The sequence below is a fragment of the Gambusia affinis genome, linkage group LG02 (assembly GCF_019740435.1).
Source record: "Gambusia affinis linkage group LG02, SWU_Gaff_1.0, whole genome shotgun sequence".
NCBI lineage: Eukaryota > Metazoa > Chordata > Actinopteri > Cyprinodontiformes > Poeciliidae > Gambusia > Gambusia affinis.
In genome coordinates, this window is record NC_057869.1 from 26174531 (window position 1) to 26198018 (window position 23488).

Here is a 23488-nt window from a genome sequence, read left to right on the forward strand (position 1 = left end):
TTTTTAGAAAATAGACTTTACAAATAAAACATTGAACGTGCATTTTTTATTTATCCCCCTGGAGTCAATGCTTGTCTTAGCCACCTTTTAGTTCAATTAAAGGTCAAAGTTTGTCGGGGTATCAATTTTGTACATCTGAAACATTTTGCAAAATACCTTATGGACTAAGAGTGTCAATGAATACTGATTTCAAACCTTCCTGCCGATTTTTAATTGGATTGAGATCTGGAACTTGACTGTATCTTAGGCTGTACATTTACAGTGGTTGTTTTGAGGGTGAACCTCCATGCCCAGTCTTTTGCTGGCCCCAAAAACAGTTTTCTTCCAGCATTTAGCCTCCTCCATTTCCCCAATCAACTTCAAGAGCCTCCTTTCTGTCGCTGAAGAAAACATCATGCAGCCGCCGCATTTTAACATGAAGACGGTGAGTCATGGGTGACGTGCAGTCATAGAGTTCCACAAACAATGTTTGGAATGAAGGTTTAATTTTGATCACATCTGGCACCTTTTTCTTGGGTTGGTCATCTCATACAATTTACAAAGACATGTTGGCATTTGTAGTTCTAATGTGGCAAAGTACAAAATTGAGATATTTTATGGGTTTACGATAAGAAAGGAGACTGTCGCTACCCCTGTTCCTAACCCCAGCACAGTGAACTAACCAGGGAGCTGAACTGAAACAAAAAACGAGTTACAGGACTACCATATAAGAATAACCTAACTGCACAAACAGAACTTTACAGATAAGAAGATGAACAAAAATAAGTTAACCCCCTGAGATCTTAATTTTGTGTGTGTGATTTCATACACTGACGGTCTGACGGGACAACCGCCCGGGCCGCCCTGCTGTCCGACCGTGACATTTGCCGCATTCCTCCTGCCACGCACCTCGCTAACCCGACGGTATGGTTAAAAAAAGATAATGAACAGAGAAATCAGCTGATGACTGAAAGATTGTAAACAACAACAAATAACTCAGAAATGATCAAAACACAGACAGTCAGTATCATGACAAAAAAATTCAAGGCGGGTGAGTGGGTGGATTTATGGATATAAATAGATAAGTTTTTGGGTATATGACTTGTTGGAGGAATACATAAATGGTTCTTGACAATAAATCTTTGGAAATCATTGGAGAAAGTGTTTATTGACCTTTAGCTTATGCCACATTTGTAAAAAATGTGTTTTTTATTCGGAGGTGGGAGTGAGCTGCAAAGTCCTGTGTCATGATATATTTTGCCAAATCTGCTCTAAATCAACCAGGTTATTTTTCAGACTAAATCTGCTTTAATGTAGCTCATTGAATTGAATGACTAAAGTTTGATGAAACAAGATATTCTGGAAACGGGTTAACCGAGGCTTCTGTAGTGCATGAGAGAACAGCCTGGCTCCTCCTGCTGCGGAGTAGCATGCCTCGCATTTTTTATTAGCTCTTCCTTACAAATGTGGAAGCATTTAAACAGAAATAACACGATTCTCAACTTCATAAAACTGGGAATAACCGGAGTACCATTTGATACATCAGTCAAGGATTTTGACTGATGTATCAAAATTCTTGATAACTTCAGTTTCTAACAACCATCCGCTTCCCGGTGCTAACCTGTAAACTTGAATCAGTGTTGTTAAGCTTTAAAGTTTGCTATGTGTCAATCCATCATTCTCTACTCTCTAATAAGCCATTGCTCACGGCGATACTTCAGGCACTTTTTTTTTTTAATCGTGGGCACTAACTCGAGTTTTCAAACCCCATTTCATCATCATTGACAGTTATCGACTCGCTCAGCAGTCTCTCTTTTGTTTACAAAATACCAGAGCCAGTCAAACGTTTCTACGCACCTCCTCGTTCAAAATGAACAAATATGAACTTTCAGCTAGTTAACGTATTCGAGTCATGTTCTGGTCTTCTCGTTTCGGCTGTGATTGAAGACGTTGGCCCTAACTGCACAACACGCACCATACCATAATTCGTCACACTCAGAGAGAGACGGTGAATATCTTCAACAACTTTAAGAACAATGGATCTGTGTGACGGGTTTTCATGAAGCAAAATAAGAAATTTAACCGAGTCCTTACTTTTCTTTCTTTATCTTTGACGTAAGGCTTTCTTCTGGGTGAAATTTTTTTTTGGGATTGGCTTTGCTCTCGCTCTCTCCAAAAAGAAGCAGCAGTCAGTGTTTACAATCATTCATCTGGTTTCACGTTGTAATTAAATTGTTCTAATAAATTATCGCGTTGCAATCGTCATTACATCAATTCATTGCACAAGTGAACATTTATTTGATCTCTTAAGCCACCCGACGACATATCCTGACTCAGTCAATTGTATCTGTCGTCTGTGTCGGGTTCCTCATGCATCACCTGAGGCACTTCTATAGTATTTTAATTTTTAATTTTTTTTTGGTCTCACTGAAACTCAACACCCACAACAATTTACTGTTACGTACCTCGGAGCTCATGAATCGTTTGCAACAAGGATAATCGAACTAATAATGAATAAATAAAATCAAATATGCACGCCTTGAGTAACAGAATATTCAAATTAGCTTGCAGTCAAGCAAACCTGGTTGATAAATATTTTAATTCGACTTTCCGAGAGATCCTTTTGTCTAACGTTTCTTTTTAACTGAACCCTGATGATGAGCCTGATCTGGCATGCTTGAAAAGAGTGGGACCTGTTCAAAATGATCATTTGTCACTCCACACCCACCGACTCTTAAACATTGTGACCAGATAGACAATGAAACAAAATAAACTAATTAAAGTGCAAAAGGTACAGCATGCTTTGGCATTCAGTCAATGCTTTCTAGAGTTACCAGGAAGCCATCTTGTTTGTTTCTAAGGTGATTCTCAAAGGCGACAGATTTCACTGGATTTATTTAAAGGTATCAAACGGCAACAGACACATATGCGTGTTACACTGTTTAGCTTTTCATCTGTGACAAACCTGCATGATTTTTCTGTCTAAGCACTGCCGTTACAGTGCTCAGACAGGTTAAAACTCCATTAAAATACATTGAGGTTTGAGGTTGCAAGCAGAAAAAAAAAAGGTGAAAAAGTGCGTGGTGTGTGAATATGGTTGAAAGAGACTTATTAAATGTAAAGGGAACGATTAAAAGGTTGCAAAAATGGGGCTGTGAAAGGGAGAAACTATGAGTTAAGTGTGTTTCCATAATGCTGGTTTGGAGTAAATCGAAGCTTAACTTCATCAGATGTTGATGCTACTTCTGGCTGTAGGAAACTGGAGATTGCAAACTAGCGTGGACCACAAATATCGGGAAAATGGTGAGAGGTTATCTTAGAAATGTGTTGCTATCGGATAAGTTGTTATTGTTCTGTAATGGACAATTACCATGTAAAACTACCGGCGATGATGGATGCCGCACGGAGACGCAGAGAAAGAAATGCAAACGTCGACAGCGCAAACGGCTAACCAGTCAATGTGAGGCGAATGTTTGATGCGTCCGAATTTAGACAGTAAATGTGCTCCCATCTGCCCTTCAGCGCGTTAACTCTTCTTTGAAAAAGCCTTCGAGGAAGTCGTTTCAGACTTTCTCCTTGATGGAAACAGAATTTATGACACTGCTGAATTAAAATGTGTTTAAAAAATATATACCATAAGAACTAAATCAACATTAGCACTGCCCCTCTGAAACGTCCATCCATCCATGCATTTTCTAACACCTTTGTCCCCTAGTGGGGTCAGGAGGGTTGCTGGTGTCTATCTCCAGTTACGTTCCGGGCGAGAGGCGGGGTTCACCCTGGACAGGTCGCCAGTCTGTCGCAGGTTGCAAAAAGTCATACGAAGTTATTTCCAATAAACCTACACGAGTCACTCGAGTCTGTCTGTGCCCAAAAAGGTAAAAGGCCTTCCAATTTGGACTTTTCTGTCTGGTTTGAAATAAAATCCATGCAAGAAGAGAATAATCCTTCTCCAAGGAGAGCTCCATCAATCTTCCTCTGACGAATAACCAGTTCTCTGCTTTGAAGGACACAGAGACGTCCAGGTTGGAGGCTTCACGGCTGTCAAGCTGTTCCTCATACAGAACAGCTGGCAGCATCGCATTATCACACAGATGGACATGTTCCTGTGCCGTCCCACCTACACACACCCACACCAACCCTCCTTACTTCTGGATAATGCCTTCTCTTGTTGATCCTTGCTGCTGTTTTTGTCTCTCCTCATTTAAATGGCTCCTGGAAGTTCAGGCTTCATTATAAGGGATTTGATCTAAAAACATAACCGAAAGAAACAGATCCTGAAAGACTGATATATTTTTTTGTTTTTTTGTTTGTTTGTTTGTTTTCCACACTACCAGCTTGTCCTCTGCATCATACTGCAGATAATGACCAAAAAAATAACACACAAATTAATTCCCAGCAGAGCTGACAGAATGCAAATGAGAGGTCAAGGTTGTGTGGGTCAGTGTCATTTTGCATCTTGGCAGCCTTACTGGGGGAATGAGTCAGGTGAGTGTTTTCATATCATCTGCCTTCTGGAAAGACAAAGGTGAGAGGGGAGTGTTTGCTTTCTATTATAAATTTGGTTTCAGAGACAACACGATTCTCTTTTCACCCCCAACCCGTCTCTTTGTTGAACGGCAAGAAAAGAAAACAACGTTCCCGACAACATACGACTGTGTCAGGTGTAAGGGAGCTTTGCCTATTTGTTGGGAGGACAGAGGATGAAAACTTAACAAAGGCTTTTAATAAAATCTTCTGGTGCAAATGTAGTTTTTAAAAAGAGGTGTCACTAAGGTTTTTGCTCAGGACTACCAATTGCTGGTAATTCTACCACTCAACGTAACTCACTGGGTTTCCTGAGGTCACTCACTCTCTGGTTGGCACAGTACAATACGATCAACTACATCTGAATGTACCGCTTCATCATCATAGTCTTCTTGTTTAAATACACACAATATTTTCTACTATGTTTTTCTACTGTGTTTGCTCAGGAGGTGTGACTGTAAAATCAAAGTTAGCTTCGCTTCTTTATATACCTGCCAAGTTTCACGTTTTGGCCGGGAAACTACCGTTTTTTAATAGTAGTTTTAAGAAATGGGTTTATGTCTACGGTGTGTAGATATAAACACACGGTTTGTGCTGCAACAACCACACGGACAGTTTTGACTCACAGGACGAGAAATCCGGCGGAAACCTCTCAAAACCAAACGTGAGACCAGCGAAAATAAACATGGCCGACGAGGAAGAAGCAACGGAAACTTTCCATCTTAATTTTATCCCAAATCATGCTTGAATCCAAAATACAGAAGACAAAAACAACTGCTACTGTCTGATTTTTTTTTTTTTTTTTTTGCATTGTTTTTCTCTGTTAATATCTTTACAGTTCTGTATATCTTTTACTATTGTTAAAGTTATTAGTATTTTATTATATTTTATTATTATGAGGCATTCTATACATCCGTTGTCCATGCCCGCTTATCCTAACAGATCCACTTTGGACCAAAGTATGTAAACATATTGACTGGAATTAAACGTGTCATGAGATAAAACAACATACAGTTGTATTGCGTTTAACCACGCCGCAAGGGTAAGCCGATACAGACGATGGATTCAACAGCGTCATTACATACCTTTGTTCCAGATCTTGCTTTTCCTTTTTCGGTCGCATTCATAAAACATCTCCTTTTGTTTGAATCACATTCCTTCCTAGGCCTGAAGTCAGACTAAAAGGGAAAGGGAGAAGCTACGCTGTCAGTTGGATTTACTTTATCTGACTGTCTTGCGTTTTGGTTGCAGGAGCTTTAAGCTATTAGACAGCCTGCGGTGAAAACTGCCAACGTTTGACAGACAGCCCTTCATTTGATTGACACACAAATTCCCTAAAGTATTGTGTTGTGTCAAGTGCAGAAACCACAGTGCCACAGATGGCGCTTGTTTTTTAAAAACGAAGAAGAAAAAAAAGGTGACAAATTATGGTGAGATTATCTCCGCCCACAGATGTTCATTTCTTCGTGAGGTTGAGGATGGAAATGCTGACGGTAAGTAGAGCATGACGGAACAAGGAAACATTCATCTCACGCGGCATGATTTCCAAAAAAAAAAAAAAAAAAAAGGAAGACAAAGGGAGAAAGACGACAACAAAAAGAAAAGTACAGCCTTGGCCTTTCCACAAAACGACTTCAGTTAGTCAAAGTCACTCCCTCTGTGGTTTTCAGACCGGACTTGTCTAGAATATACATATTCCTCATATTTTCGCTATTCTTTCGTTTCTCTAACTCCACTTTCTCCCTTTAACTCTCACTCACATCACACTGGACTGTTGTCACCCTGCAACTGCAATCCAACTTTCATTGCCAGATCTTTTCTTGAGTGGGATTTCTGCTACGTTTCAGACAGATATGCCCTCTCCCTGCAGGAATGCTCCCATCGTGTTTTCAGACCCCTGTGACAATTTGAGGTTTCATTGATAAAAAAAAAAAAAAAACACAACAAAAAACATCTATGGAGAGCGACCTGCTTTTTCCTGCAACCCAATAAGAATCAGACTTGGTCACAATACCAATTAAACGGGGAGAGTTCAGTTTAGACTGTTTGCCATTTTTCACAAATGAGCAATTAAAATAAATACAAATGATCCTCTACTGAAGTGCTGCATCAGACGCTGCAAATCAGATCAGCGACTCGCGGTGAGAGACATTTGCCTGTGACGCCACATCCCCCATCTGAAAAGCAATAGAAAACATGCTTAGAGTACAACTGAGTGCTAGCATTTTCAAAGAAAAACTCCCCAGTGCTCAGTCCGCCCCCCAACGTTTTGCCAACCTGGGCTGTGAGCCATATTGTCATTTTTGTTGTTGTTGTTTTTTAAATCGACAACAACCTCTTGCATGAACATTTCCAGCGTTTAAAAGTGGAGCGCCGACACTTCGCCGGGTCACGCTTGTAACCGCTTCAATCAAACTCCTTGGCAGGGCTACATTCGCTGCTGCTGCTGCTGGAGAGCTGAAAACATGAGCTCTGCTGCGACACTCTGAGGAGCAAACATTAAAGAGCAATTTAAACCTCGCCTGAACTATTACAAATCTGTGCTGGAGTATTTTAAAGCTATTGTACGTAATAAAAGGAAATGAAGGCGGTTATAGAGCCAAAAGGAGGAGTGCCAGGCTGTACGGAGCAACATTAGGACTTGATATATACAGTGGCTTGAAAAAAAGCAATAATGCGCCTTCAACTTTCTCACATTGGTCCTGTGAAAACGTCAAAGTTTAATTTTGCTAAGACGTCAAGGGACTGACCGACACACAGTGACACATCATTGAGAAGTGGAAGGGAAAGATTATATGTCTTGAACCTTTCTGACAAATAAGTCTAAAGTGTCTTTCATGTGTATTCAGGCGCCTTGAGTGAAGTTATACTGGCAATTATTTTCATGCATTTTTTTCAGGTTTGGTTTTGAAATAACTGAAGCTCAGTCAAATTATGAGGTCTTACTGCCATGTCTGGAGTTTAACGGTCTTTCTTGCATTTGACTATATATATATTTTTTTTACCTTAGACAGCAGAAACACAAAATCTTACAAAGTATTTTGGTCTAGCTTCTAGTGAGAATATCTTGGTACACTTGAAACAAGACAAAATTAACTTACAAGTAACTTTTCAGCAAGATAAAAGATTGTTAGTGAATAATTCTTTAATGTTGATGAAAAACATTTCAGTTCCACTGGCAGCTTAGTTTACTAATAACACATGTAAGTGAAACAGTATGCCAGTGGAAAAAGTACTTTTTCATCAATATTAAGGAATCAATGACTTAAAATAATCCTTTATATCTTGCTGATAAGTCAAAGATTTTTTTTAGATATAATCAAACTCAGAAAATCTTTTCCTAGAAAATGTTTTTTGTGAAGAAATTGACTCATTTCTCTTTTCATCTACGGTGGCCCTCAAAACGTCCTGGTAGTGAAACGTTCCCAACTTGGGATGTTTTTTTAAAAGTCTGGTCCTTCAGTAAATTGTATACACAACTTTTAGCATTTGGTTTCCCTCAAATTTTATTTTTAGGGGTTTGAGATTTAAGGCGGCTGAATACAAATACCAAAAAAATAATACTAAAAAAAAAATTCAGAATTTTATTCCACTAAAATAATTTATTAGGGGTGTAACGGTGCACATATTCATACCTAAAAGATGAACACATGCAGAATGTTTATGTGCGCAATGCGGTGTACTACAGTTCCCTCTGATGAGGGATTGTCCTGTCAGACCGTCAGTTCCCGAAACACACGCAGCCACACACACACGCCAACATGTAAAAGCGTAGAGTAAAAAACTCCTGGGTTCCAAACTCTTAGGGACGTTTGGACGGTTAAAGTGACCGAACAGAGAAGACTCCCAGCTGTCACTAAACTTTGTTACAATAAGATTTCTCAAGTTACAGTCATAAATCAAAGATGAACCAAACCAAAACTCCGGAAACGCATCTTTCCACAGCAATAGGGTATGTAGCTCACTGCACTTATTTACATCAGTCATCCGAAACAAGGCGAAGCAGAACATAAACCCAATAACTGGAGACAAACCAACTGACTGCAAAATGACTTCAATCGGATCACATTAAATGCAGGTGTGAGTAATTTCTGTTGCTGTCAACAGCTGCATGTTGCTGATTCCAGGTTCAGCTGCATCACTTAACAAGATATCAAAACAACTCTGAAGTGATTGAACCATGTTTTATTCTCAAATATGGTCACAGTTTTACTCAAAGGCCACTAAACATTAACACTGACCGTTTTCAACTGGTTATTATTTATATAGCCAGGCAATGACTTTGCCTGCTTATGCTACTTTATTCACTGAAAAATTATTTCAGAAATGAAAAAATATTCTTTGTTTACAGCTGATTAGGGGGAAAAAAATCAGCAGTAATTTATATTTCTATAAGTAGGAATATCAGTATTCTTACTCATACTTTTAGCTACCAGTGTTCTCAAAATATACAAAACCATGACTTTAAAACCTGAACATGTACCGAAGCGTGATCTTTTGTGTGTGTGTGTGTGTGTGTGTGTACCGTTACACTCCTACTATCTATTGAAGTCTGTGAATGCAACTAGACAAAATGTGAAAAAGTTCAAGTGGTTTTTCAAGGCACTGTAGTGCAGATGTAATTTTTCGAGGAAAAACAATTCAATTAAAAACAAGGGATTAGATCTCGTAACTGAGATCTAACTGCGGTTTTATGGTGCACTGGCTCTATTAACCAAATATTCATAATTTGTATACTTTTGGCTCGAAGACTGGAACACTATTCAAGATGACCCGAATGTTATAACACTTTTGCACAAACTTTATGCACATAGAAGAAAAGTAGACTTTTTTCCTTTTTTTTCTTACAATATCTCACTAAATATATTTACATGACATACAATTTGCCATCAGTGCAATACACAGGAATGTTGCATATTTACCAAATGTTAGACTCTTTCCTTTATGAAGAAAAATAATTCCAATGTTTAAAGTCGAAACAACCAATGTGTAAAATAACATGTGCAACTTTTATAGTTTTAAACAGCTCCACAGGAAATAAAAAAAAAAAATATATATATATATCCTAGTACCACCCCATCAACAATCAAATATCAAGCTATGGGAAAAAATAAAAATAAAAAAAGAAGTAATAGATCACATGTTACATATATGCCTTCATACATGTAATGAATTGCTCTGGTACAAATATTCAATATAACTTTGGCAGTTTATCAGGAACAAAGTTGTTGGAGGAAAATACGAAACAATAACAAAGTGTAAGCAATGTCGTGTTAAGCTTGCCTTCCAAAGCTCATGTTCACAGTGGTCGTTCAGGAAGGCTGGACACGAAAAAATAACTTGGAAAAACACAAAACGCTAAAAAAAAAAAGAATAAAATACCACAAAAAAAATTCCACTCTGTTATGCTAAGACTGTTAGCACTGGAGGCTCTCGCCAACGTTGTCACGGTTATAAAATTACAAACATCTACGAGGGTTTACATAGCAGTCATCGCCATTTAAAAAAAACCCCCAAAAAACAACAACAACCAAACAAACAAAGAAACAAACCAAAAAAAAAAAAAAAAAACACATACAAACACACACACACACACAATCTGACTTCAGGTCGACGTAAAATACAAACAGTTTTGAAAGGCGAGGGACAGGACCCCGCTCGGCGGTCACTGTGGAATCATGGGAAAGACAGGATTGAGAAGAAGACATGCACAACGGTGCAGAGTGGAAAAACAGGAAGCCAAGAAGAAAAAAAAAAGAAGTTAATTAAAACCAAGGGTGCGAAACCAAGAACGTCTGCAACAATCAAAACGCCACACGGTCAAAAAGTTACTTACACCGGACAAAATAACCGAGCAAATTTCATACATACTAACTTCACCATAATTCATATATGTTAATTTTGTTGTTTTTGTTTGTTTTTTTCACTGGTTTGGCACTTTATTGGAACAAATCTCTCCTCAAAAAGACTAAATGTTGTACAAAAGGTATCCATGTCTCATTACAATAACTCGTAGAATATAGTACTTAATAGTGAGCATACGGTAAGTAAACACTTGTACATACTTTTAGTTTTAAAATGAACATTCCAACAGATGTTTTTTTACGCACATGCACAGAAAACAAACAAACATTGACTCTCGCTCTCGCTGCTTTGCCACGTTTTGGGGCCCGCTTCCCTTCTCTTTGGACGAACTCGTTCTGATGCCGCGTCCGGCATCTTTCCCAAACAACGGCCGGGATCTCTCTCTGCTCCCCCCCAACCCCCGCATCTGTCCGATCTGAAGACGACACGACTCTTAATACTGCATTTTTTTTTTTTGTTGTCTTGTTTTTTTGCCTAGTTTCCTCTGGACTATGACACTTCCTCCGCCGATCGGGTGTCCGTCTTGAGACGCACAAACTCTTTGGCCACCTCGTCGTTGGTCCTTTGAGAGAGTATTCTCATGATGGTGAGGCCCGTTTCGTCCATGGTGATGCTCTTTACCAGCGGGTAGCAGGCCGAGCAGCTGCCCTTCTCCGCCAGCTCCCGGAGCGGGATGACCGTCATGCCGACGATGCGGTCCTCGCGGGCGAAGCAGTAATCCTTCACCGAGACGTGGAGCTCGTAGACCTCCGGACCGTGTTCGTTACTCAGAATACTGAAAGAGATGAGCAGGTCAGAGAGGGGCTCAATCAGAGTGTAGGGCAGAGTGAGTAGCCCTACTTCCAACATATTTTTTACTCAAGCAGAAGTAAAATAAAAAGAGAAGAAGAATAAACATTGCTACTAAACGGGAGCAGGAATTGGGTCTTAAATTTGGGAAAGAAATTATTGGGATAAAGTAACTGACCGGATTTGTACGTCATCGTCTTCTGCAAGGCTTGTCCCTCATTCAGTTGTAAGACAGACTTCATTTATCAAAATCAAGACTATCAACAAAGAAAAAAAAATAGCCATCCAAAGTAATGACTCAAGTAAGAGTAATGAAGTATTCGCAAAATTTGCTCGATCAAAACATGAGTCATTTCATGTGACCTCATCAGACGAACCAAAATGTACAGCTACATGGAAATGTTGGTATTTTAAAACTCACAATGAAAGTAGGAGCTGTTATTTATTTATTGTTTTTTTTTTTTTATTAATTCAATTACTGGAAACAAAAAAAATAGACTAGCAAACAGAGGGTAAAACCTTATAGCTCAACATCAGTTTGTTTATTCATATTTACCTTGGAAGTAATTAATACCAATCAGCTCTGAAATCTGCATCTGATTGCTCACGTCAAAGCGCAGCAAAAAATTTTTTTTTCCTTTCTTATTTTTTGGGGGGGGGAGGAGAGACGCTGGCATTCGTCTCCGTTCCCAGTTGGATTTAATCTGTCAGTAAGCAATCAGGACTGGATGACATTTTTCCTGTGAAAAGGTTCCCTGTTATATGCATGACAATGATGAGACAATGGAGTCACGTTCAACCACTGAACGTCTCCACTTAGACAAAACATCTGGCAGCCAAGATCGCTCACATCGTGGCTGAAAAAAAAAGAAGAAGAAGAAGAAAAAAAAAAGCCAAGAATGTCTGCATTTTATCAGAAAAAGTCATGTGCATTTCCAAATAAGGGTGAGTCAATCTATTCAATGCTAGCAACATAAACCATATACAGCTGACGAAAAGCACATACAATTGAGCCCAAGGTTTAATTATTGTCTTTGCAGATCCGAGGTCCTTTTGATGCAACGGAGCAACCGACATCTGGACTATCCCGGGATGTTGGACCTCCGAGGCCCGGAGTCGTTTAGAACCAGGCTGCTTCAGTTGGTCGGGTCAAGCTTTGGAAACATTTGCACCCCAGAAAATAAGGTCAGTAAACTACATAAGCTTACTGAATGTAGGGCTGAAACGATTCCTGGAGAGATTCGAGTCCCTCGATTATTAAAATTCCTTGAGGAAAATGTATCTGCCGTGACACTTCGTTAATTTTTGTGTTTTTATTTAATGCACCGTGTTCCGGCCGGAACATTGTTTGCGTTGCACAGAGCCTCTCACTTCAGTAAACCCTGGCTTTTTGAATCGTGGTTTTACGTCAGCTGGCTTGGCGTTTTGCTTTGCAGGCTGTATTTGAAGACTGCAGTCCTCTTCAAATAGCCGGTACTTAAATTTTGTTGCTGTTGTTTAAAGCAGAAATGCATTAGGGACTTCTAAATAATTAGGATACTCGTTAAACCTTAAGTTAGATCCTCCCAGTGAGGTAATAAAGAGACAGGTGGAAACAGCTCAAAGAACTCCTCAATTGTTTGACTTGCAGCTGCATCATATTTAGACAAAAATACTAACAAAGGACAAATCCTTACAAGCCGTGTTTTGTGAAACCCAAACAGAGCTTGATACTCACTACTGGAATGTTTCATTGTACTTTGGCGACCAGTTGTTGTTCTTGGTCTTGGTGCTGAATTTGCGCTTCTTGTCAGCGAGATGTGGACCAATGGCGTTGACCTCCACGAACGGCCGGAACATGGCGTTGGTCTGCCACATGAGGTTGTTTACGCCCACCACTGAAATGAAGAAATAATTGTCACAACAACAACAACAAAACACAGAGCGGTGAATTTAAAAATCGGATATTTTTCCAATAACTGAATGTACCATACTAGAGTGGGAGCGATTACTGAGTAAAGAAGAGTCAAAGTTGCATTTTTATTAATTTTTTTTTTCCCAGTATCATTGAAGTGGTTTTAAGATGAAGACAGAAGAACAGATGTTAGCTGCTGCTTAAAAAGTATTTTCAAAGACATGTCAAATCATTGATACAATTTATTCAGGTGGTAAGAGAAAGTAAGACTTTAAACCAACAACAGAAAAATCATAAGCCTATCAAACATGCTCTGTCTTACCCGTTTGAGTTTCCCCATTCTTTTTCTTATCGTACATGACAGATTTAAAAAGAAATATTACTGTTCTTGTACCGCTAAAAAGTAAAACAGCAGAAAAATTAAAAAATCAAAACCATTGACTCCTACATGTAAATTGGAATTATGACAGTTCACATCAGGAGAGCTTTTTTTTTTTTTCGAAGGAATTATGCTTTTATATTTTCGTACAAGGTAATAATATAGTGTCAGCTAACGTCAGAGTACGCAGGTCAAAGATGTGCAAAGTCTGGAGACGTAAAATAGCCTGCAAAATTCAGATTGTTGCATTTCTAGAAGAGTGGTTTCATTAACATACAGTTACGATACGTTACAAATACAAGTTGATAAACTGAAATTTGGACATTTTAATCAACCACAAATAGACACCATATAAAGCCCACAGCCATGAAGGGTTACAGGAAACTCGATAAACAATGGCGAGCAGCTCCTAAAACAGTAATATTATTTTCCACTCAGTACACTGTGCAAGTATGTTCCCACGGTAACGACGCGTCCCGCCTGTATGAGCAAATGCTGAAATTCACATAATAGGAATCCAACATTACAAATATGAAGAAATATTTATCAGCGCACACATTTTAGAATCTGTCCTAAAGAGCCTTTCGGATTTGAAGATAGCGGATTTGTAACTGCGGCAAATGAAGCTCAGCTGGAGATAAAATCGAGCATCAATTGGCAGAAAATTGTCCGCCGCATTCATCGTCTTGGTTCAGTGCGTGAACATTTATTACGTCACGCTTTCAGACTATATCAAATTGTCCCACTGACGAGACACCGGTACGGCAGAAGACGTCACGTCATGATTGGAGTCCTCTACATTTAATTGCAATAAACCCAACAGTTGTTCAAATGCTTCAAATAAACACTGCTGTCCTAGCTTTGTGACGAAACAGACACTCTTATAAATACGGTTGACTTTAATGCAAGCCACCAGGCCGACGTCTGAAACATTCACGGTCTCCAGCGCAATCACTTCAACCTGAAGTGTTTTCCACCTTCGGTTTCTGTCTGAAGGGACGGTTTCCAGCAGAGACGCTCCCGTTCGGAGCGGGAGGCGTTCTCTGGATCTGCAGAGAACGCTTCTGCCTCGGCGGGCCCCGAGCGTGGGAGGAAGCTTACCCTTAACGGTGATTTTGTGTTCTCCTGTGCCAGGGTGAGAGATGAGAGTCACTTGCATTGACACCTCCCCCACCGATCCGTTGGATGACTGACCTGGAGACACACCAAAAACAGCAACGGGAACATTGGAGGGAGGCATGAAGAAAACCGGAGTGGAACGGCGGGGAAGAGAGGCGGAGAGGATGCCAGGAAGAGCAGAAAGACGGAGAGGAGACGCCAGCAAACAATCCAAACCTGTGGGTGAAGCTTCTTTTTTTTTTCTTTTATAAATATATATAGATGAGATATATGCAGAAATACCTCCTGAGAGCTGCGTATGAACACCTCACCACGTGGAAGCAGAAAGATTATAACGTGAAGGATGGACTAGATTGCACAGCAATCGCAAGAGAAAAGCAAACACTGCCAGGCTTCGACTTCAGGCGGAACAAACACAGAGAGAGGAAAAACAAAAACGGAACTGAACCATAATGTGTTTGTTTTGAAAAGAAATGGAACAGCGGATGGAAAACACGAGGTAAACTAAATAAACATAATATCCTACGTCAAGAAATGATCACAGTGAAGATGAGAAGGATTATAGATGATCTTTACTGTACGGTGCTGCATAAAATATGCTGTTTTCTTTGGAGCTACTTTCAGATTTTGTTACATTTCAGCGGCACACTTCAATGGATTTTATAGGAAGTTTATGCAACAGATAAATACAAAGTAGAACGTAATTTGAAAAGGAAGGAAAGTCATTGTTTTTCAAAATTAGTCTGAAAACGGTGGGATTTATTTGCTTTCAGCCTCATTTTACCCCTAATAACTTGTGAGGAGAAACCTATAGGACCCACAAGTCCTCCCTATTAGGCTGTTTGTATTTTAGACTTGATAAAGAAGGAATAAAGTTTGGGAGAAATGCAACACAAAGCTGGCTTCTATCTCCTCATTTTACCACTGCTTAATCAATCACAGAAATGGAGAGATTATCTCACTTCTGCAAACCTACCACCGCGTTGCCATCCGCTCAATTACCAGGGTCAGTTACTTTTATTATGCCCTAAAACAGAGGCTGCACAGTGGTGCAGTTGGTAGAGCTGTTGCCTTGCAGCAAGAAGGTCCTGGGTTCGATTCCCGGCCCGGGGTCTTTCTGCATGGAGTTTGCATGTTCTCCCTGTGCATGGTGGGTTCTCTCCGGGTTCTCCGGTTTCCTCCCACAGTCCAAAAACATGACTGTCAGGTTAATTAGTTTCTCTAAATTCTCCCTAGGTGTGTGTGTGTGTGAATGGTTGTGTGTCCTGTATGTCTCTGTGTTGCCCTGCGACCTGTCCAGGGTGACCCCGCCTCTCGCCCGGAACGTAGCAGGAGAGGAACCAGCAACCCTCCTGACCCCATTAGAGACAAGGGGGAACAGAAAATAGATGGATGGATGGATGGATGGATGGATGGATGGACACTCCTAAAAACACTTTATGGAACCAGAAAAAAAAGCATTTTTCTTTGGAAAAGGAGATAATTAATCAAGGTTTTTGTTTTTTTTAAGCTGTAGTGAAAAAAAATATGTACATCATTTAAAGATTTAGAAGGAAGAAAGCATAAAACTGTTTAAAGAACAAAACAGGTTGTGCAAAATAAATGTTGAAAAATCAAACTAAAAGCACTTTTGTTATTTGAGGCCTACTGACAGAAAAAAATGTTGATTTTCTTTTCATACCAATTTTGGCCACTGTTGAAAAGAGCTAATGTGCTCGGTCTAAACAACGACATGCTGCTGACCTAAACTAGGAGCCTGGATCAGTATTCATTACAGAAGCTAAATTTGCTTCACCTAAATGCAACACATCTCCTCCATGAAGAAGAGTGGTGGCAGCATCACGCTTTATGATGGATATTTTCTCCTACAGGTCATTGGATGACAAAATGGCTGCCGCTACAAACAGAGCAACCGAGAAGGAAACCAGTGTTGGGAATGAGAAAGAGTCAGGACAACATTAGACTAACAACCGCAGCGGAAAAGTTTAGATAAAAAGATATCCATGCGTTATAAAGGGCATTTCAACAGACACTCGATTCGGTTGGACGTAGCTTTAGCTGAGTCAAGTTAACCATTGACATCAATGTTTGATACCATGATGCGAAAAAAAGTGAAAAAGTTGAACAGGTAAAGTTTGGGTAAATGAGTTAAACTTGACTGAACACCTGTCAGGAAGACGAAGGAGTCTTCATTAACAAATGTCATGAAGAGTCATTCGGCAAGTAATGACACTTCTAATGCAACGTTGACCATTTCAATGCGACTTTACATTTCAAAGCGTCACTATTTACCAAATGACCTCCTGACAACAGTCGTAAACACTCATGAGGACTCCTTCATGTTCACGATTGTCGCTATGTCACGTTTATGACAGGGTCATGCACCTTTACAAACTAAAGTGCTACCGATTGCTTTTACAACAGCAGGAAGGTGATGAACCAGGAAGTGAAGCCAACCCGTGGAGAAAGAAGCTGAGCACCGACCTCAAGGAGGAAACAAATATTCAGGCGGCACAACACACCCGGTCACACCTTAGTTACAGTTTGATCAAAGAGGGACGGACAATCACAAAGAATTTCTGTGGAGTTTCGGGAACCGTTTCGCCTGTCTTATTGTTTCCACCAACATGGGTGGGAAAAAACACAAACAAAGTCCTGTAACTATACATTTTGGTTAAAAGGTTCCATGTATCGTTTGACAAAATAACAGATAATTTAATAAATAAGCAGACGGAGTGGGATTATTGTCGCACATAAAAAAAAACAAAACAAAAAAACATACAAAGGTAGTTACGATACAACAGTGAGCCGGGTCAGGAGTCTAACTGGGAAAAAGTGGTAATAGAAAAAAAAAAAAGATGAGATGTTGAGTAGATCTGTATTTTTTGCACGAATATTATTCCCTCTCCGTATTCACAGTTATTAACGTTTGGACTTTTAGCATCTCACAGTCATTCAAGTGAGATGACTGTAAGTGAAAGTATTTATGTCCCACTGACGCTTGAAGTGGCTTTTAAACTTCACCTCGTTAAATTTGCAATTTCACTGATGATTTCGTTTTATTAATTCAATAAAAAATGTATTAAACTTAATAAACTCATTACAAAGCTATATAGATTGTTTACCGCTAATAAAAAAATAAACTAATTCAGTTCTTTAGAAACTATAAGATTTTAAAACAAAAATCTCAGCCTATATAAGCACTCAATGTGTGGTTGGGGGTAGTAAAAATATGAGGCGCTTCATTTCAAAAATGAGTTTCTGAACGAGATGATCTTTTCATGACGTCTTAATTCATGGAGAGTGTGACACCGTGAGAGCGACTTTGACAGAACCAAACCAGAAACCATCTGCAGCACAGGGGTGGCTGATTAATCAAAACGCCGTCGCAAAACAAGCCGCCGCCGCAAAGCCCCGTCGAGCACACCTCACTACCTGCGGACATCTTAACCGGAACGCCGCAGATAAAGAGTGACAGCTCGGTGAGGAATCTGCGACGGGGTCGAAATGGGACGAAAGACGGGCGAGGCGGTGGGGAGGGGAGAGGAGTAACACGGAGCAATCTCAAAATAGCACACGGCGAAAAAGCCGCACAAACCCGACCCCATCTGCCAGTCAGGGGAAAGCAGCGTGGCTGGTTGGCCTGCTGGCTGCCTGGCTGGCAGACAAGCCTCCTCCCGCAGCCTTTCTGCTTCCTCACCGCCTGCATGTAAAGCGTTCTGCAAGGCTAAGCACACGGAGGCAAGCAGGAGCTGAGCTTCGATTACCCACTGGGCCGCAAGTCCCTCGTGGGGCTATTTGGACACCTGAGGGGATTTCTGCCTTGTTATGCAGAGTTATAGCAGGGGTGTTGTGGGGATGCAGAGGGGTGGGGGGGCATGTAAAGGCAGAAAAAAAATGAGGCAACAATAAATGAGGTCAATGATGAGAAGGAGAAAACCAAAGCACAGGGGATTTTGAGATTTACATTAACGCATTTGTCAAAAAGCAGCGCTTCGAATATTAATATGAAAAAAATAACAAAACACGGAAAAGAGAATGGAATTAAATATCTGAGACTAAGCACACTGAGGCAAATAGCTCTTTTCACAGTGGAACAGATGGATGATAAGAAGACGGGAAGGGATGAAAACAAATGCCTAACGATGGTCCGAAAGCCACGCTGTAACTACAGCTGAGGCCGAGGGGATCGACTGGACCTGCAGCAACTAAGAACAAGTGGAGGAGAAATGGTGGCGTTCTCACTCAGACGTTAGAGAGACGCGGTGAACAACAGCGACGACGAAATATTCTCTGGCCGAGCCAGTTCACACGCTAAATATGGATATTTACTATCAGGCGCCAAATGAAAGTATCATCTACACATCACAATCTGTCTTCTGTCTTCACATTCATTCTGCTACTTCCACCATGGTTTTTTATTTATTTTTATTATTATTTATTTATTTTTATAGTAGCTTCCTTGGCGCCTGAACCTAAGCACAGTTTTTGAACACAATGCAGCAGGGGAGCCGGGCACAATCCAAAACTTCCATTTAATTTAGTTTAATTTACTTTATTTAGAGCAGGGGTGTCAAACTTGTTTTGGGCTCACGAATGGTCTTAAAGGGCCACTAGGGCCAGAATGTATTGGGGGGAAAAAAAATAAAATAAAAATTCCTAAAACTGCTAAAATATCAATGAATCCTTAAAATTAAATAATATTATTGAACATTTTCTGATTCTTTTTGTGATTTTTTATTTTATTTTTTTGCAGTAAAAATCAAAGTGTTCGTGGTACTAATTTGGAAATATTTGCAATTTTTTTTGTTGCGCTTATGTCAATAAATGCAAACTTTTTATGTATATCATGGACTAAAATCTGATGTTATTTAAGGCTGAGGCAGCTGTTTAATACAAGTAAAACAGTTTTTGACTATTTGTGAGAAAATTCTGCAATAAATTCCCAATTATGCATTAGCACAAAAAGAAAAAGTGTGGGGGTTTGTTGGTTTTGGCGCGAATTTCCAAGACAATTCTCAAGAAACTGGAGGGACTGATTGATATAATTTGGAAGGAAGCAGATTAAAAACTGCATTGACTTGACTGAAAACGTAACATTCAAGCACACTCAGCGTTTAGTCTAGAATCTAGAGAGCCACATAAAAAGCTTCGGCGGCCCACGAGACTCCAGTTTGACACGCGAGTTAGAGCTAAATCGCAATAAATATTGTCTCAAGCGCAACGTAATCAGACTAATCCAGATATATATGGAACATGTTGGCATGTAACATGCATTCAGCTTCTATGCACCACAAACCTGGAACAAACTTCCTGAAAACTACAAAATAACCGAAACACTGATTTAAATCAAAGCTAAAAACTCACTTGAAAATTTTGATGATGGCATTTGACAAAAATGTCATGTTTATTGCCGTTTCGTAATTGGTTACCGTATTATGATTTTTTATTTTATTTTTTTTAAACCGCCTTGTTCCTAAAAAAGTGCTATACAAACAAACTTATAGCATAAGGGGTTTTATCGAAATACATTGTCCGAATCCTTACCTTGAGAGTTTTGGGTGCATATATACTTTTTGATCAAGGCATCTGTAGGTTGAGTGTAAAGGCTGAGAGCATATTTGAGCGATTTCATGTCGGGGCTCTTTTCCAGGAAGGTTTTCTTCAGTCCATTCCCACCAGCATGGAAGTATTGCTGCAAGCAAAGAGGAGAGACGCCCGTTACGCTAGGCTCTTCAAAGAGAACGTAGGATTTCTTAAAAATAACTACAAAAAGAAAACCTCTTCAGCAGTTTTGCACAGCAGCGAGTGGCAAATGGCCGATAAATAAGACAGGATTATATGGACAATGTGCACTTTTAAACTGAAGAAGCGCGCACACTCAAAAGCCAAAAACATTAATAGCTACTTCGCTAGCTAATTACTAAGTATTTGAATCTGAAGCTGCTGCCTGGATGGCTGAAGTGCTTTCTGTGCTGATAAGCGTGGTGGCCGGGGGTGAACAAAGCTTTGCTCTCTTTTGAAACACAGTCCCCACTCCTACGTGTGAAAAGTGGGCAGACAGATGAAGTCAGACCTTATTAGGAAAGAAAGTTGGGAAGAGAGAGAACATTCAAACTTGGAGACAAATCTGTGGGGTCTTTCTGTGTTATGGTTTGACTTTGAACAAGTAATTATAAGAAAAAAACAAAAAGGTTTAATGTCAAATATTAAAGAAACATGGAGATGAAAGAGTGTTGTCATGTCCATGTTAAAGGTGCAGTGGTATGGGTTTTCCTGCCACAGAGTATCATTTTATTGCACACACGTTAACTATGTCATCTTCAGCTGCTATAAAAATCCTGTATGAATCAAGGATTCATACAGGAATCCTTGATAGAATCCTACCTTTCATTCTATCATAATAAAAAAATAAGATTCATCATTGTGAGAAGGCATTCATCTGAAGATAAAGTGCTATCTTCATTGCAAATTTTTTTAAAAATTTGCAATGTCAAATTTTTAAAAAAAAATTTGACATTGCAACTTAACACCTTGAAATTGGGTCTCTGTCGCTTTAAGAAAGTCCTGCTTTTTCCAACACTTTGCCATCACAACATCGTTCCTCTGTTAACCCTTTAACAACCTTTTACTGAGAGGTAGCTCCTATAATGAGCTCATCAAATGCGCAGTTCCACCAGATTTCTGCTAACTGCTGCTGCTAGTCTGAAGGAGCTGAGCGGGGAAGTCGTGGGGGAGCCGTGTGCTCTGTGAGGCGGAAGTTCCAAGGAGGAGCTGCATCCTCAAAGGCGGCGCTAGGTCCACCCAGCCGTTTTGCGCATGGTGAATGGTTGCCATGGGAAATTTAAGAATTTCTGAAACATGCAGGAAAGAATCCAGGCGACACTCCGGGCATGGTTTTGATGAGGAAATAACATTCTAACTTGATGTAAAGCTCAAAAAAGTAGATTTTACATAACACTGTCTTTTTAGTAGAAAGATGAGTAAAAGAAGAAAGCTTGGTCAATAAAGGTGCACAAGTAAGAGAGATAATAGGACAGGATGATAAAGAAAACTCTCATTCAATAGTTTATAGGAGCAGGAATCAATCCTTCAAGAGCCATTGCACACAAATGTTTCCAGGACACAGACTGTGACCTCCATGTTCCTGATGGGAAGTCTCTACTGAACAAGTAAGAAACCTGAAAGATTAGGAGAAAAACGGGAGGAGTGGTGCTCTTGTTCTGTTTTCAGGTGAAGGTAAATTTATCCATTTCCTTGAGAATCAAGTTCCCAGAGCTACAAAGAGTGAAGGTTTTTAAGGTCCAGTGAGAAATGTTTGCACTGTCAGTGATAATTCAGCGTCCATGTCACCAGTATCCTGGTGTTTCTGTTTTGTCTTTTTGTTTGCAGCTTTGGCTTCCCTAACACCTGAGCAGAGCCACAAGTTGATTGCCTCCATGCCTCCCCACACTGCTGACCACAAATCAAACCAAAGGAGCTTCAACCAAGTGTTGGGTGACTACAGTGTATGAAAAATGAAAGCATTTTTCTGTAGGCTGACATTTTTATTTTGTGATTTTTTTTTATTTTTTTTTGTCAAATTTTCTGACAAACTCAAATTTGAGAGTTTTTCCTTTGCTGAAACTTGACATTTAAACGTACGCTGTAGTATACGAGTTTCACTTTGTGAGCTCAACCGAAATGAAATAAAATCAGAATTTATATTCCCAGACACTGATATGCAGCTGAAGACCCACGTCTACCACAGGCAGGTAGACTCTGGGCAGGAAAAAAAACAGCAATAAAAAGAAGAAAGCAACGAACCCATAAAGTCAACCTGGCAACCAGCATCTGAGCTGCATCTTTATCACACATGGCAACACCTGTCCAGGCAAGTTGTCTGCAAATATTTTATCTCCTTTCCTGCTGTCCTGTCAGGACTTGCGTTATTCCAGCACACTAGGAGGCGCTGTGTTCTTACCCATGAATGCCTCATGAGTCATAAAATAAGACCAACATGTTAACTACAAAATGATATGATGTGCAAGGATGAGTCAGAGGTGGAGGGAAAACATGACTTAGGTTTTAATAGAAGCAACGCCAATGCATGTTGGATTATTTCAAGAGATTTTTTTATTTTTGACTTGCTTGCATCATATAAATTTGGCTTTTCTACTTTTAGGTGGTGGTATAAAGTTTCACTTGATTTCCTCAGAATGTCTCCACACAGTCCCCCCCCCCCACCCCCACCTCCCGTTGCAATCTACTGCAGTTTTAACCAACAACGAAAAGATGCCGTTTTATCACTGGCGCAGAAAAAAATAAATTCATCAAAAAATTTAAAGATAAGCATTGCTTCATATTGGAATACGTGTCATTTTTCCCAGCTGGGAACTGACATGGTTCTGCCTGTGGCTTTAAAGACAGACAAGTCACTGGCCTAAAATATCAACCTGCCTCTGGCAAAAACACAGACCAAAAAAAAAACTACATCTCTGTTTTCTCTCCTTTCTCCTTGCCTTTCATGCCAGACCTCTGTGAGTTGCTCCATCCATCCATATATCCAACAAAATGTATTGAAAGCTACAAATTTGGGCCTCACATGCAGTTGAGGCCCCAAAATTACAGCTTTACAGCAACTTGTTTCTTGTGACAGGAAGTGATGTGATTCATATTTTGGTCTTGTCATGCAGGGGTCTTGACAAGGGGTCAAAAACAGTAAAGTTTTGTTGAAGCCAGTGGTTTGTGGTGGCCATTTTAATAAGACATTTGATTTTCTATTGCTTTCCAACATAAAACTAACACCTCTAAATGTTAAGCAAACAGTTACACAACTTATTAACTCACCATGGAGAAGGACTGGAGAGATATGGTGTTGTTGTTTGGCGACTATGTGACTTTGGACCACTAGGGGGCAGTACAAAGTGACACACTAAAACCCAATGAAATTGCTT

At 39.8% G+C, this 23488-nt stretch overlaps 1 protein-coding gene across 6 annotated transcripts in view; it reads right to left on the bottom strand.

The window, feature by feature from the left end:
* Positions 1-9004: 9004 nt before the first annotated feature.
* LOC122840745 (protein unc-13 homolog C-like) overlaps positions 9005-23488 on the bottom strand; it is a 150135-nt gene continuing 135651 nt past the window's right edge. For all 6 annotated transcript variants that reach the window (XM_044133367.1, XM_044133385.1, XM_044133358.1 and 3 more), the window contains 4 exons: positions 20100-20247; positions 14535-14627; positions 12878-13037; positions 9005-11146 (listed from right to left, as the gene is read on the bottom strand). In XM_044133367.1, the coding sequence (XP_043989302.1) occupies positions 10861-11146; positions 12878-13037; positions 14535-14627; positions 20100-20247 (687 nt within the window). In that variant the 3' untranslated portion in view covers positions 9005-10860. The remainder of the gene's footprint in view (positions 11147-12877; positions 13038-14534; positions 14628-20099; positions 20248-23488) is intronic.